Below are 17,248 nucleotides of genomic sequence, written 5' to 3'. Positions count from 1 at the left end.
GCTATCCTGGGAATATGATGGCTAGACATTGGAGTAGTTGTTGCAAATTGCAAGTTGCAAATTTAGTTTCTAGAGCTTGGAGTAGAAGTCAATCTCAGCTATTCAAGTAGGTTCATGTCCGGTCTCCTGTTATGATGTGAGGTAAAGGTAACAGGCCCAATGTTATATCTTAGGTTGTTTCATTGGTTATTATTATAATTACTAGTCCATACCCATTCAGGGTATGTGCAGTGTGTGGGTTATACAGTACGTTGTGCACACAGAGATTAAAGTAACTTTGTACTTGTTACTGTACCAGCAACAGTTCCAACACACACACACACACACACACACACACACACACACACACACACACACACACACACACACACACACACACACACACACACACACACACACACACACACACACACACACACACACACACACACACACACACACACACACACACACACACACACACACACACGCACGTGTGTCCCGTTGGCACAAAGAGAACACACACACACACACACACACTCATAAACCATGCAACACACACACCCGCATTGTGTTTGTGAATTGTCATGTCGGGTTCATTGTCTATGTCAAATGAAATGTAAGTGTCCTGCAAGTCCATAAGGGCTGGGCATCCTTGGAATCAAACACTTAAATAAATACAAATCTGTCAATCAATCTACAAGCGGTGTGAGCTTGTAGATCTGCTGTTTTCGGTGCACAAGTATCCCAGCAAGCACGGTCAGGACCTGGACGAATTAGTGACGTCTCAATTGAGGCCAGATCAAGTCAAACCAAGAATACCACCTGATTTCAACCACCATAAATTCTGCCCACTAACACAGACATCACTGGATAAATCAGAGAGAGTGCGATCGAGGCCAGATCAACTTAAGTCATATCATACCTATAGTTAGATCTGGCCCAGAATAAGCTATATTATTTTTTACTGGTGAAGATGTGTTGGAAATGACGTAAAGATCATCCCCATATAGGCTGTGAGCCTGTGATCTGGCCTAGTCCTGAACGTCACCGGAGGACGTCATCATGATGTCATTTGGCTTACGTTAAGTATAACACAGGCTTGAGGCGACACGGTTAGCTGTGGTGAGAGAACGCAGCAGTATGTTTAAAGATGAGTTCATTACTGCCCCAAAGAAAATGACCCATCTGACACCACAGTGAATGACCTCCAGCTGAATGTCAATTTAAATCCAATTCCCATCTTGGACTCACGCACAGTCGCACACGCACACCCTGCCAGACATCCCAACATCCAAAAGGTGTGTGTGTGTGTGTGTGGGGGGGGGGGGGTTGCTTGTGCCAAGCATGCAAGTCTCTGCCGTATATCTAAGTAGCTGTATTTGTTTTCCTGTAAAATACATCTGATACGCTGATTAAGAGAGTGTATTGTTGTGTATTTTATGGAGTATACTGTTAGTAGGCAGAGGCGTATGGCAGGCTCCACTCTCATTGCCCTCAATGCAAAAAGCCAGAGCTGTTTTAGCTGTTAGGACATTCTGAGCTGAAGACAATCACATCAAAGGCCTTTTTTCACAGCAGAGATCAGCCAACACCACTAATCTAATTTACTGCTATAAGCTGCTTCACAGCAGCCCAGCAGACACTCGATACGTTTTCCCCCTTAAGATAAATTCGGTCCTTGCCAAATACTCATTTAGCATGCCAGAGCAAATGTCTCGGGCTCTTCTCGTATGTGCCGGCTATCGTCCACTCCAAGGACACCCGTGCCCTGCCACAGGCCTACATTTCAATGGGTGGGCCCATGCATTGTGAATGTGTTCTACACTGTATGGTGTTTTGTGTTACAAATCCTCCTTCAGCCACCCTTATCAAACCCTTTAAACACACTGTTATGGGATAGCTTTCATGTTGCATATTGTTGGAGGCTGTCTAGCTCTGCACTGACCGCACCGACTCTGCCTTGAAATGAAGGGGAAGTATTGAGTCAACACAATTTTACTGTATCTCAGTGAGGAATAAAACCCTTTACAAGCACACCAAAGGCATTAGAGTTAGAGAAAAACAACTTTAACTCAATGGCGTTAACGGTTTCTGTGTTACTGTGCGTTCTTCATCGCGCAGAACTCGCTCATGAGCAATTCCTCTCTCTGTTTCTCGATCACATCACAATAACAAACTTCCAATTTGCAAGTGTTATCCAAACCCACTCTGTCCTTCTTAACCTCGACTTCCCTCCCTCTTGTGTTTTATGATTGTTGCGAGGGAGACCAAGGCTCTGGCTGCTTTCAAGTCCAGCCAAGCCAGTTTGCCAAAACCAGACGACAACTTTCACATGGAGCCACAAGGTTGCAGTGCATGCTGTATTGTACTGTACTAATAATATGGTCCCCCACTCGTATTTCTTGTCACAGTACATTTGCGCATACATGGAAATCTATCCACTGCATTTACCCTTCCTAACAGTGAGTGGGCGGCTGATCGTCATACCACCCGGGGAGAGCAGTTAGGGGTTAAAAATGTCTTGTTCAGGCCTGGGCCGTGGCTCAGCGGTCCAGGCACCTTGGCTGGTAATCCAGTCTGGCAGTGTGCCGCGGGTTCGACTCCCGATCCCGACAGCCTTTACTGCATGTCTTCCCCCCATCTCTCTCCCCATTTTCTGTCAGCCTACTGTCTGTCCCTCCATAAAAAAATATAAAATAAAGGCAAAAGCCACAGAAAAAATTACAAACTTGTTCAGGGACCTTTTGATTCCCAGACTACGCATACAGTTATGGCCGACCAGTATTGGTCACTTCAACATCCTCTTGGAGAGTCCTTACAGTTTATGGAACTACAATCAATGTAATATCTCCTGACACCGCCTATTGTCTTGGGATAGTAGATGTAAAGCTGAATGTAGGAGAGATGTCAGCATTGTTATTCAGTGCATCAAGATAATAGTGCTGCTGATCCAGGGTATTTTATTTCTTCAAACACCTGGTCAGTGATCCATACAGTAGATTACTATTGGCGTCCTCAGCTTCTCTGTGATTAAATATCCAGAGCCATAGTGACTGGAGTGGAAGAATGGAGAAATGTATGCCCTATGTTAATCCAGTATTTCTTTGCATAACATAGTGAATGCTCCATTTTCTGCAGTCAACTGTATCGTCACTGATCTAAGATCATAAATAAATGTCTTACCAAAGTGAAATATTATCTGAGAATAAAAAAAAGAAAGAATGGAAAAAGATGTTCCAGAATACTCTCACTTGAAAGCACAAGTTATCTGTTTGTTAGGAGGACTGCAGTACTTTTTCCCAAAGACTCCAAAGTCTCTTTTCCATGAAGTCAGAGGTCATTCATTCTTTCCCACATCAGTCAACCAAAAGTACATGTGGGCAGACAAGACAGAAAGGGATCTTCTGCTTCTCCCCACAACCATCATCCCCTGCATAGCTTTCAGAAGCACATGATCACACAGGGCAAACGGGAGCAGCACGCTGATGTGTTCAAACAAAGTGGGCGATATTACAGTATAGACACTGAGTGCGGGGACAGTTAGACACAGATGAAGGCCTATAACGCCTCATTTAGACTTAAACAGCAAATCTTGCAAGCTCGCAACACGTCGGAGTGTGCATGGCACAACGTTTAAACCACCCTTTAATTAAGGCCGCCTCCTCCCAGCTGTAAAAACAGTAAAGAGTGTGGAGCAGCTAAACGTAGTACCGTATGGTCGTCACATTGGTAGTTCTGTGTGCCGTGCAGTGGTTTTAATAATACTCAAAGTGGGGGACAGACAGACAGACAGACAGACAAGCGAATGGATGAAGGAGTCCCATTCCACAGTGAAACGGCATTCCTAGACTATGAGCTGGAAAAGAAAGGTCCGGAGTTCCTCAGAGGGGTTCCCATTAACAGCAGCCAAGAATCCCCCCCCCCCCCCCCCCCCCCCCCCCCACACACACACACACACACACACATACACACACACACACACACACACTGTCCCCAGTGTTCACTATCTGGCTATCACTATCTGACAACACCACCACACAGCAAATGAGACTATTTGCCACCACAGGGATAGAGAGGGAGTGCTATATACACTTTGTGCTGGTGCTATGATTGGTTGGGTCTGGTTTCAGAGGTGGCTCTTTGAAGGCCAAGTGACGGACATCAATATCATGGTATATTATCAGAGAGAGAGAGAGAGAGAGAGAGAGAGAGAGAGAGAGAGTGTGTGCACCACTTGCATATTCTATATTATTGGCTCTCGTCAGCTCCATAAACTGAACTGTGGGTTTCGTATGAGAACCAACTACGTTGTGTATATTATTAAAGCATAACTACTTATGTTTGTCATAATTATTTCCGCCAGGAGGTGGAACATCCAAAGATATGGATTATTTGAGTTTGCCTGTCTGTAAACAGGTAATTTCAGGCACCTTTGGACCAATTAGCTGAAATTGTGCATGCACACTATGAAGAACCTGTCCCAAATCTTTCAAATTGGCCACATGGTGGCACTATAAGAGTAAAAACAATATTTGTTCTCTAGATTACAAGGACCTGGCAAGATGTCCCACCATTTTAGCATTTTCTTCAAAACACACTTTTTGCTACTACTCTGCTACTAATCTTGTTGAAAACTCATGCAAATCGGTACACATCACATGACCATGATGTCAGCTTTTCCACATTCCCTTATTTAAAAATATGGGAGCTGGGGCCCGTTTTACACAAAATGACACAAATTAGGAACGCAGCATCACAACAACCTCCAGCCCAAATGATTTAAATCGACGTCATGGTGCAACTCCTCTTGTGTAGGCCCTTGCCATTTTGACAGACTACTCATGTGATGAAGATGAATCAGTTAAATATTGCAGATTTCATTCCAATTGTCTATGACTGCCTTCCAAACGCCCTGCATAGACAACCTCCCAAAACCTCGCCTGGCAGGGATCTGTACGTCATTTATTTCTCATGAATAATGATACAATTTACAATCAAACTAATTACATACAATTTGTAAAAAAAATTGAATAAAATAAATAAATAAAAGTTTAGTGCATTCTGAATGATCGGGATCAGAGTGAGGACCACTCGCCTGGGAAATGATTAGAGAAAGAGTTAGAGACAGGCATAGATTTATTAGATTATTATTTGTTAATCTATGCATTGAATATTCTCCTACTGCTCTCCTCATCCTTCTGCTCTAAAGCCCTGCCTGTCTGCTGCCTGAGAAGGATTCAGACTCTTGAAAAAAGACCTACAGTTTGCATAAAATGTAAAATATTGTCCATAATCTGCCACCATTACTGGATTAGAGACAATGATGTGCATATTTGTCAATTTTCAGGTTTGTTCTTTTGTTTATCATACTAAAGCCAAGGGACTACTACTAGTGAATACTCAAATATTACCTCTGGTGAGACAATCTCACAAAAAAGAGAATGTACTGTAAAAACCTTGAATAAACCAACACCAAATGTTATAATTATGTTCCAAAAAGGGGGGGGGGGGGGCTGTAGTTAATCACAATTCACAGTAAAACCGTAATTCAGAATAGCGGTCGGCTTGACAAAGCAGCTACTGCGTCTACGTACATATTGTAGGAGCCGGTGTCAAAAGCCGGTGTCAAAAGCAGCAAAATACAAGCGTGTGTGGTCACTGGTCAGGCTTGATAAATATGACCAAACCCCCATTTGACAAGGCAAGGCCAAACAAAGACTGATAGAATTACACTGTGTGGTATTCCGCCTGGTCAGTTGAATGCATAATGCCAGGTTGTCAAACATTAACTTCCTGGTGTGCGCAGTGAGTGGGGTTGACTTATGAACCCTGACCAACAGCAGTCTGAGCAGTGCAAGCCACTGTGTGAGATTGACTGTGTGGTTCTCTCCTGGTCGATGGCCCAAACCCTCTGTCCAGCACAGAAGGACATCGGGGAAGGTTAAAGCTGCCGGGTAAATGAGGACAACGCAAGAGAGATCAAAAGCATTTACAGTGAGTAAGGAAAAGTACCGGCTGATTTCGGGTCAGCAGTTTCTTGTGGACACACACAGACAAAAAACATATCTAACGTGAAAATCGCTCGCACGCACGCACGCACGCACACACAGCTTGAATTTAGCCTCTTGAACTTTGGCAGGTTAAATCTTATTTTCTTTCTTTGATCAGACACTGGTTAACTAACTGCCTCAGAGTCCGGAACGCCCTTAGAAAGGGGGGGGGGAGGGGGGGGAATATACTTACACCGCATTGTATATAAATCTGGAGAAAGCTGGAGGCAGTGGTTCAATTCCAGTTACCATCTATCTACTAATTCAATTTTTTTGGAGCTCCACGTGATGCTGGGTGAGGAAAAGGTTAAGTATCTAACAACATAGATGTAACAAAGGAGAGATGAGGTGTAGCATCAATTCCACAACCCGACGTGAGAACAGGATGATGCATAGAATGCTTCAGTGAAAATCCCCCTTTGGAGAAGACTGGATGCCAAACTGGGATCTGCCTGACTGGGCAGTGAGCTGCTATGATAACTCATGCAACGCTGTCAGTTTTATCTGCACCCTCAAGCTGCTTGTTTGTGTGTGTGTGTGTGTGTGTGTGTGTGTGTGTGTGTGTGTGTGCGTGCGTGCGTGCGTGCGTGCGTGCGTGCGTGCGTGCGCTCGCGTGCGTGCCTGCGTACGCGTAGTGACATTGCAGAGATAGTAGATAGGGTGATGACAGCCAGTGGCATCATTCAAAACAGACTTGGTGGCAAAGGTTGCAGTGCCCTGAGGCTCGGCTTTTGCTGTCACACTGCCTGCACACCTGTAAATACGATTTGTATTTAACTGGGCCAATGCTGGTCAACTTGGAATGCTTATTGGCACTTTTGCCACCTGCATTTAATATTACTTTCCTAAATGTGGCAAAGAATACCACAGAGAGTGATTAAATACGTGTGGTGTATGTGCGTGTACATGTATATACTGTATACACTCTCCCTCACTCACACATGTACACGCAGTCACACACACACACACACAGCCATTTGGGACAACTTAACACATGGTTTCTCGGCCAGGTTTTGACAGGGTATATATCGCACAAACACACTCGTGTCCTTCCAGTGTAATTTCCTCTCCCTTTATGGCACCTTGTTCCATGTCGGAGCACCAACGTAGGCAGATAATAGGCCCAAGGAACTTGGACCAAAACACGAATGTCAGTTTGGGTTGGCAGACGCAGAGGGAGCATGTCTGTCTACACAGTGCTCTCTGAATCTACAAATATGGCCTCGTTCTGGGCTTTCCTCTGTCTATTCACTGGCTCACTTTCTTTTCCTTTCGCAAATCATAACTCTGTTTCCCTTGATGGTTTCTATTACTTACAACTCATCATCCTAAAATGTGAGAGTCCATCCAAGGTGTCATTTATCGGTTTTTTCCCCCGAATGCTGCAAATCTGAGTATGAGCTACCAGTTCAACTGATAAAGCTCTCTCCCCCGCACTGTCCTCCTACAGTGTACCCCTGCAGCGCCTGCTATTCTCCAGTTTCAACGGCTGTCACCCCCCCCCCCCCCCCAGAGCAAAAGACAGCTATAGGGTCACTGAGATGAGATCACAGATGTCGTTTGGGGCACTTGTGACTTGACATACACACGTTCAGTGACAGTCAATCCTTTTTGTAACTGCCTAATCAATGTCCCTGAAATATACAAGCACACAGTATGGAGTGGGCACCTCATGGCCATCCCTAGCCGAATGAGGGCAGCCATATATGAATGGTTAAAGAGCACGCCTGGGAAACCAGACGCCCCGCAAAGTGCTCCTGAGCAAGACACTTAACCCCTAACTGCTCCCTGAGGCGCTGCATGCCCCCGTAGCACCCACTGCTCCTATTACTTAGGATGGGTTAAATGCAGATACCTCATTAAATACCACAAAGGAAGAGTATTGACTATTATATAATAATAATAATAATAATAATAATAATAATAGGCTGTTCTACACACCATCTATGACCTGACCTCGTCCTATTGTAAGTTATTCCTCTCGGCAGCAACAAGCAAACCCCGCAGCCAGAGCTCAGCGTGCTGCTGAAGGAACGCATGCAGGGAGCATGGCATCTGTCGGTCAGGCCCCTGAACAGCTGGACTGACAGACTCTGCCCGGCAAAGGAAGAGGAAAGGACGGGAGGGAAGGAAGGAAAAAATAAAGGAAGAATAGAGGGGGCCAAATGGAATTAATGCCAGCTCCATGCTAGCTAAGAAAACAAAGGGGAGATAAGGGTTGTGAATGACTGTTTGAGGGGCTAGCCAGCTGTTTAGGTTTTGCCGGCTGTGTTGCCACAGCCTCCCTCTTAATGCCTTCAGATGAGGGCTTTCCTGTGGTGGAGTATACATTGTGTGTGTTTCTATTGACTGGACTGGGATATAATCAATAGCAGACTATGAGTTAGTTGAGGACTGGGCTAACATATGCCCACTGCACCGTTACTTATTATTAAACACATGCGGAAGTAGACATACATCAGCCACCCAACACACACACACACACACACACACACACACACACACACACACACACACACACACACACACACACACACACACACACACACACACACACACACACACACACACACACACACTTAAGTGATGATTCAATATCAATTCATGAAACAAACATGCAGCTAATATCAGATATGTATAGAATACACATATATAATCATAACAACAATTAAAACAACCACAATAATAATAAGACATCAAGGAACAGAAATCAGAAACACAAACCTTCAAAATCAGAAATAATTCCCTCCAAGTGTGGATTGACACCAGAATCAGACATCTTTTTTACAAAGGCTGACAATTATCTTTTTGCCTTTTAACATGCAATTAGGCTCTTCTCATTGAATTCCAAATTAGAATCAACGAGGGGGAAAAATGTAAGCTCAAACTGACAAATCTCTTAATTGAAGTTAAGGAGCAACTGCTAATTTTTGGACTTCCTTCTCTACTCTCTACATCACAACAGTCCAACTTCAGAGAGAGTGAATGGCTATAACTCCCACCTCCTCCCCTCCCCTAGGCAAGGCACACGCATATAAGCAACACACACCCCCCCACACACACACACACACACACACACACACACACACACACACACACACACACACACACACACACACACACACACACACACACACACACACACACACACACACACACACACACACACACACACACACACACACACACACACACACACACACACACACACGCTCCTTTCATACAAGGGCTGTGGACCTTATTTCCACCAAAGAAGTGGCTCCTCTCGGATCTGATTTCTTCAAAGAGTCTGACTCTGTCTGACAGCCGGTGTGGAAAAAAATGTCACACAGTCACTCACTCGCAAGTTAACCTGCAATCAGACAAGCTCCCTCGTTACGGCCACAGCAGACTTCAAAAACCCTGCAGTGGCCTTCAGACTCATTCCTCTCAAAGCTAACATGAGCTGATCCCCACTTATGGTGTGCTGTTCTTGGCTGTCACAGCCAGCATGAGACCTCACTTAATCAAAGACCCTGTCTCTGTAGTCTCTCAAGTAAACAATTTCTACAACCTCTATGGCACGATCTAATCGTCCACATTAAAACCATGAAAGCATCTGTGTCATTTTATACTTCGGCAATTCAAAAATAACACATACAGTATACAAGCTCATAGCGGGGGATCCTTGACATGAAAAGGTTTGAGAACCACTGACATAGCAACAAAAACTGTTTAGACAAAGACATTTGCAGAATCGGAATCAGTGGCAGTCATTTCTCTGGTAGCCAGTTTTCCTGTGCTAGAAAACCATGGAAAAATAACATTAGGTGTATGACAGGACCCTCAGGGGGCAAGACAGTGAGTCATGTGACAACTTGTCCCCTGTGTTACCAGGAAGCTCTGAGCGGTGGAACCCTCTGACAGGGAAAGCTAATAGTCTTCCACTGGAGTGCAGCTTGATGACAAGCTAGCTTTTGATGTAATATTGGGTATGGTTACACACATGTCCTTGGAACTGCTCTAGCTAATTGAGCAGCCATTTCTTTGAGTGACAGTCAAACGCTGTTGAAAGGTGTTGACAAAGTGAGAAACATCAGACTTTTCATAATGTTTATACAGCACAAGCAATCCCACCGGCGTCTCCCGGTGGCCGGTGGGACGTCGTTATAATGGCTCTTATCTGTGTATTTTCCGCTAGCACTCAACTGCAACAGAGCAATAGTGATGCTATCGCAGTAGTTGGCGATAAGTCAGTGGCTTTTTCCACAATCACAGAATCCTATTTGGAATAAGACACGGTCATCATACAACACTACAACGAGCTGCCCCTGATCTGGGGTCAGTGCTACAATTTCCCCACAAATAATTAAGGTTATGAAATACAATTATTTAATTCCTGTTAGTCCTTGCTATAGAATTCAAGGGCAACTCTATCCCAAAGCGAGGACCAAAGGAAGTTGACATTTCCCTGGAAATATGGTCAATTGGGATGTTTTTGCCCACCGGATACAATCATTCACTTAGATATGCGTTTCATCTCTGGAGGCAACAAGGCACAATGCTAGAGCCTGGTATTTTTATAGGGTGTAAGCAAGGGGTAAAACCGTATTTGAAATAAAAGGTCCTTTCTAAAGGGTACTAATGCCATGCCAAGTCCATCTGGTGTCACCTAACCTTAACACCCGAGAGGTCGATGGTGATACAGCACAACATTGTGTTTATAGTGTCGCCTGGTAACTTAATTTAACTGACTGCAAGGTGTCTCTGGATAAGAAACAGAGTCTGGAAACCAAAAGAGTATGTGTGCGCTTGCATGTGTGCACGTGTGTAGCCACATGTTTATGGACAGTAAATATATATTTGTGTATCATGTATGAGGACATATATTTGTGTATCATGTCTTAAATAAGTAACTTGACCTGTGCTTTCCCAATGTTCTCCCATCCCTGTCACTGCCAGCCTTCAGGGACAAACTTTTCAAATTAATGCGCAGGTTAAAATACATTCAAATGCAACTGTAACCTTAAGAAATAGGACAATAAAACTTAGATGATTATACTGTGGTCACAACTCACTTTCCCTGGAGAGAATGTTGAATTTCCAACAATCCAATGATTTGGATTACCTATCAGAAACTAATACCTAATCTAATCCCCCCCCCCCCCCCCCCCCCCCCCCCGAGTCAATTGTCATACCATAAATGGATGGTAGCCTATGCAATGGCTAACTTTTAGATTGAACAAACTGTGTATAGCCTACTTTGGAAAATGGTTGGCCGTGATGTGAAGTAAACCGCGAGTCATAGTCGGCGACGCGCTGGGCTAAATATGGCAGTACCGGTATGGTTCTTTAAGTGGCCTGTGTACAGTATCTGTTGTTTGGTTGAGGCCCGCGCTAGTCAACCTCACAAGAATGCACATAATGTGGCTCATACATCCTGACAGCTGGATATGGGCGTGTGGGTGGAGTGTGTGTGTGTGTGTGTGTGTGTGTGTGTGTGTGTGTGTGTGTGTGTGTGTGTGTGTGTGTGCGTGCGTGCATGCGCAGTGCACCTTGATACAGTAAGATTAATGTGAGTGAGCATGCATTTGTGCATGAATGTGCAATAATGTGTGTATGAGTGCTTACACACACATGTGCTTACATATACATCTGTGGTCATATATATAGCACATTGTGCCATATATGGCCAAGCCCATACAGATCCTAGTGGGCTTCACTGTACTGTAAAACCATATGCCACACAACCTCTGCAGTCCTCAATTAAACCAGAACACACAGTGTGTCAAACACACACCTCCCCCTGGCCAGCATGTATTTATCTAAACATGGATGCACACTCTGGGCTGGCTCTCCGAAGCACACAGCTGAGCAAGAGAAGACAGACCTCTGAAACAACATCTGGTTTGGTTGTCTGAGTGAGTGAGTGAGTGAGTATGTTTGCATGATGTCTGTGTTTGTGTGTGCATGCGTGGCTGTGTGTGCATACATATGCTTGTGTGTTTGTGTGATGGTTTGCACAACTGAGACCATCGCCACACCAAAATAGCACAGGAAACAGTGTTTGAAGGTCTGAATATGGACATGGATGAAACCGCCTTAACAAAAACAATGCAGGTTGGTGGAGCTGGGTTTACAGCATGTGCCCTGTTTATGCCTGCAGTTACTGTTTGTGTGTGTGTGTGTGTGTGTGTGTGTGTGTGTGTGTGTGTGTGTGTGTGTGTGTGTGTGTGTGTGTGTGTGTGTGTGTGTGTGTGTGTAACCACATCTTAGATGATGTGGTTACAAGTACAACTCACTTTCCCTGGAGAGAACGTTGAATTCCCATAATTCAGGTTGTGGGCTATTCGGTTTTGTAGGGTTATAGTAGGCTAATGTGCAGCTCATGGAGACCTATTGTACATTGCATAGAACCTTGTTGAGGGGTGCTAGCCCCTCCTATGCCCAGCTTTGGGGCGTGTGTACCCCATAGCGATGCTTTGATTGGCTGAGCACCTCATAGCGATGATGTTATTGGCTGAGCAATGTATTTATTGAGGATAAAAAGTGATCATAGAAAATTGAGGACGCCACAAGTGATTGGCCCCTGGGGGCTCAAGAGCTAATACTTGAGGATAAGAAGTGAGGACAGAAAAGTCCTCATTCCAATGTAACTTCAGATCTTTTGGTCAGTTTTAAACAAACAGGAATTCAACAGAAAATCAACACAATCGTCAGCAGGAAGTAGGCCTTTAACAATAACTACTGCCAGCATTCTATGAGTGTTACTCAGACTGAGGGGTTTAGACATTCATCTAAATCACTGTTTCCCAAACAGTGGGTCGGGACCCATTTGTTGGTCACGCATCAATTTCTATGATCTATTCTATTTCAATGTTTTTGTTTTTCCTTAGACAAACATTTGTTTTGTCACCAACACAAACATTAAATGCCATTAACAATGAACAGAGTCTGTGTTTGTTTTGTCATCGGTGTTGTAAGATAATAGAGCACCCCTCACTTCACATGGGTGTGATTTGTTGAGTTCTAAGTAAATGTGTACCATTATAAGAGAGAGGTTTATAGTGGCTGAGTTTTGTCAATCAGTACTGGTGGTAACTTAATAATTTAAAGAAAAGTAGAAGAATGCTTATATGCTTATGCTTTATAGTTTATGATGTATGATAGCCTGTGCTCACATTACCACGTCTGAACATGAGCTACTGTAACAAACTGCCACAGCATTGATGGACAGCAAAACATGTATTCATGTTCAAGTACAATTATAAATTATGAATAACGAGTCACAATAACACAGGCTCACATACTGTACATATATGGGCAGTGCATTAGACATCTGCCTGATACAGATACCTCTTTTTTCAGTGGGTTTCCTATAAAGACGTCATCAACATGCTTCAGTACAGTACAGTACGTCGTAACACCAGATTTGACCGTGGTAATATTGTCTGTCATCTACACCTACAGTACATAACGCGGTGCTTCCACGAATCAACATCCAAGCTCTTCCGCCGAAGAGTCGTGTCTCTCTCCATATCCACGTCGTGACCTTTGAACTGCCCCTGGTTTACCTCCTATTGAATAATGGTACCTGTCAGAACTACGCCCTGAGGTGGGGCTTCCCTCGAAACGCATGACCCAATCAGTTTCCTGTCCTCCGTGTCCAGGGCCATTTTCACAAGTCCCCCTCTTATCATTATTCAGGACAAATAATAACAGCCGATACATGAGAAACAATGTGAAGGGAGGGCAGTGGGAGGAGAAGTGTGGTGCATTGACTCATACAGGACATCCTGTGCACTTCTTTCATGGAACACTGTGAGCTGGGTGATTTCCTCGATTTCCTTCACGAAGCGTTCACATGGATGTAGATGCACATGCACGCGTGCTGTGCACGTGAGGGTGTGTAAGCGTGGCAAGCTGTGGGCACACAGTGCCATGAGCCTGAGGTGATACATCAGCACTTTTAAAAGTGGTCAGTACTTGGTTCGCATACAAAAACAGAGATATCGCCATCCCCATACACAATGAGCTCGGAACATAATGTGGAGCCCTCTCCATGCTGAATATAGCTTGTTGGCCCACAAATATCGGGAGCTCAGAGCAAGCTGGAAGGGAGTAAATAGATCTGCATATTTAATATGCAGATTGAGATGATGAGAGATGATGCGAGTGATGATGAGATGATGAGAATCCTCATGATGAGATAGAGAGGAGATTCTTCAAGTTGTGTCCCACTGCATCTATTACCTATTTAAGTCAATGTGCTGACCATATGTGGAAGCCATGATGGATGACATGTCACATTGAACATATTATCTTAATACTGAGCAGGCTCCAAGAGAGAGCTGGAGCTGTAAAGTGGGAAACATTGGAAGCCAAAATGGAGGTTGAACTGATAACCAAAATAAAACTGATGCGGTGCAGACACAGTACAGTACACACTTTTTGCACTGTTAATTTAACTACCAAAACCATATATTTTGCCTACTGGGGTCACCCAGGGGTCTGTACTTGGCCTTCCCCTAGTCTACACCAAATCTCTTTGCAGCTCACGAGTTGTGAGCCTTCTGATAAATGTTCGGTGAATATTCACCTATTATGACATGCCCAGAATAGAAAAGGCACGCTAGGGTTCACATGTGGTCAACACTGAGGCTGTACTGTGTGTGCACCGTGCACCATCAAGGCCTCTGCAGCACCCTCCTATCATTAACAAAACACAGTCCATTGGGATGTGTAGCACTGGTTGCCAAGACAACCGGTCCAAACTAAGCTAAGGACAGCAGCAGGGTGTAGACCAGAAAGTAGTTGTGAGACCCGGACTTCCTCAAACAAGGAGGGGGGTACGGGGTTGTAGGAAGGGGAGGGGGGGGGTCTGACGTATGACATCAGGGTTCTCTTAATGGAAAAAGAAGGCTCCGCTCTCTGTTCACCCCCACCAAAGTCAGACTTTGCTAAATTCCTCCACCTCCCATAAGAAATTCCCCTGTCTGCTAAATATGAATCATCCACATGGAAATTTTCACAGAACCCAGTGAAATGGTGGGTACGCTGAAACAAACCCACACTGCAACACTGCCATCAAGTGGTACAAAAGATAACTACACCGCACATCTGTAGGCAGTGTGTGGCTCACTCTGAGCGTATTAACCCCCATATAGTCTGAAATAAAAAGGCTAATTAAAGGCTTGATGTCTGGTCCTAATCTGTGTAACGCACCAGGATACAGTCTTATCATGTCAATCCAGATTCAACACATACAGGCAAGAGCAGAAGCTTCATTTGATCAGCTCTAATTAACCTAAAGTATTAAATTAAATGAACAGTGAGCATAACGTCTGTTGATAGGTGTTCATTTTTAGTTGTGACACAGAAATTGGTCTGTGACCCACAAATGGGTCCACTGCCGGTAACAGTGGTGTGGAATGAAGTTTAAAATATCTCCTATGAGACAGAAAAGCATGCACGTACGCACGCACGCACACACACACAGAGACGAGCGCACATACAAGTGACAGCACATGCAGTTAGACAGAACGTGGCGTATGGTAAACATTCCTCTGCCCACGGAGACCAAATCCTATAAGCTGGTGTATGAGCTCAGCGCTCACTCTCATACCCCCTAAAAAAAGAAACGTCTCTGTCAATCATTGTTAATCTGAATAAACCCAAGTATTTGGTCCAGTTGTATAAGGACGGAATGAAGAAATGTATTCATTCCAAATTAAGGCTAACAGCCCAAGGATCTGGGTCAATCGTGACTCAGTCTGTAAATCCGAGGCTAGAGTTTAAATAGCTATACAGCTACTTGACAGTGTACTTACTGTGTTTCCTCATTCGGGGGACTCACATCTGACACATTTTCACATGACGTTTACTCATTGTTCCACAGCATATGAGATTCAGGATGAGAGAGAGAGAGAGAGACAGAAAGAATAGATGCAGTGAAAATCCTAATTGGGTTTAGCAAGGGCTGTCCATGAACTCCAAAAAAACATCCAAAAAGAGAAGTTGTTGATTTTGGGGGGCAAAATATAGTGAGGGAATCAGAGATGTACAGTACAGTACAGTAAAGACTGATGTGCAGAATCAGCAGTCTAGAAACAGGGAGACATGACAGATAGAAAGAAAGAAGAGATAGAGAGAGAGAGACGGACAGACATGGAGACAGACAGGGTGCCCCCAACTCAACTGACCAAGTAAAACAAACAGAACCTAGGATGACTTCAGACTGCTGCTGCTGTTGCTGCTGCCGGTGGCAAGAACTTACTTCCTCTCCTCTCACAATGTCACAAAGCAAAGAAAACGTCCTTCCAGTGAAAAAGTTTCTTTCCTTCTTATTTGTTAAAGTATAAGAGCATAAGGAAACAATGAACAGAACAGAACTTACCGGCTATTCTGTCTCGCTCCATAACTTGATCACTGCCTCAAATAGCCACATGTAACCTCTCTTTTTCTCCACTCAGCTTCTCTCCCTCCCTTTTTTTCTGGAGACTTCCCCTTTCGCCTGACGTCCCCCCTCTTTCAACCCTCCCTCTCTCCTCCCTCCCTTTTCCTCTCTCTCTCGCTTGTCTGCTGCGTCTCTCCCCGATTGCTTCTGCCTTCATCTCTCGACTTTGAATGTCTTCATTCTGTGAGCAAAACAGCAAAACAAGGGAAGGATGTCTAAGACCACGGCCATGTGCCACTGCTGATGCTATACTTTAGAGTTCCTCTTTCACGCACGCACGCACGCTGCGCACACACGCACACACACTGGATTGTGTCTTTGAAGTTTGTTGGACCCATGTGAGCATGGCTCAAAATAAACACAGTTACTAGAACTCAAGCACTCCTCCAGAATCCTAGCAAACTTTATCCCTAAACTAAACCCCATTCATTAAAACACAATTACTACATTTGATTCTATAGGTCAATATTGTAATCACACCGTTCAAAGCTAGAAAAAGAAGAAATCTACCAAAATAAAACGCTGTGCCTGCAGTCACAAAACCAACATGTTGACCATTTTGATGATTCAAATTCGTTGTTGCTTAAAACGTAATATTTAATTTGGATTTAAATAAGCCTACTGTACATTCTACATTTCCATTGACACTTTCAGCCCTTACACTATAACACTACATCACATTCAGAAATAAACAATTGCTCTCTGAAAGACATCAATCAATTGCATCAATTTTACTAGATAACTTAAAAAGAAATCAGCAAGAAGTTCAGAAGTAAAAATG

The 17,248-nt window shown here is 44.1% G+C and overlaps 1 protein-coding gene across 5 annotated transcripts in view; it reads right to left on the bottom strand.

The window, feature by feature from the left end:
- septin9b (septin 9b) overlaps positions 1-16,530 on the bottom strand; it is a gene marked incomplete at its 5' end in the record, with an annotated part of 70,275 nt that extends 53,745 nt beyond the window's left edge. The window contains one exon of one of the 5 annotated variants that reach the window (XM_080760595.1): positions 16,408-16,530. In XM_080760595.1, coding sequence (XP_080616721.1) covers positions 16,408-16,429 — 22 coding nt within the window. The other 4 variants (XM_080760597.1, XM_080760598.1, XM_080760596.1 and 1 more) reach the window with 4 other exon arrangements.
- Between the last annotated feature and the right edge of the window lie 718 nt (positions 16,531-17,248).

Source organism: Protomyctophum bolini (assembly GCF_963924005.1).
Source record: "Protomyctophum bolini genome assembly, chromosome: 3".
Lineage (NCBI taxonomy): Eukaryota > Metazoa > Chordata > Actinopteri > Myctophiformes > Myctophidae > Protomyctophum > Protomyctophum bolini.
Note: the sequence above shows the minus strand (reverse complement) of the source record. Positions and strands in the feature narration are given on the sequence as shown.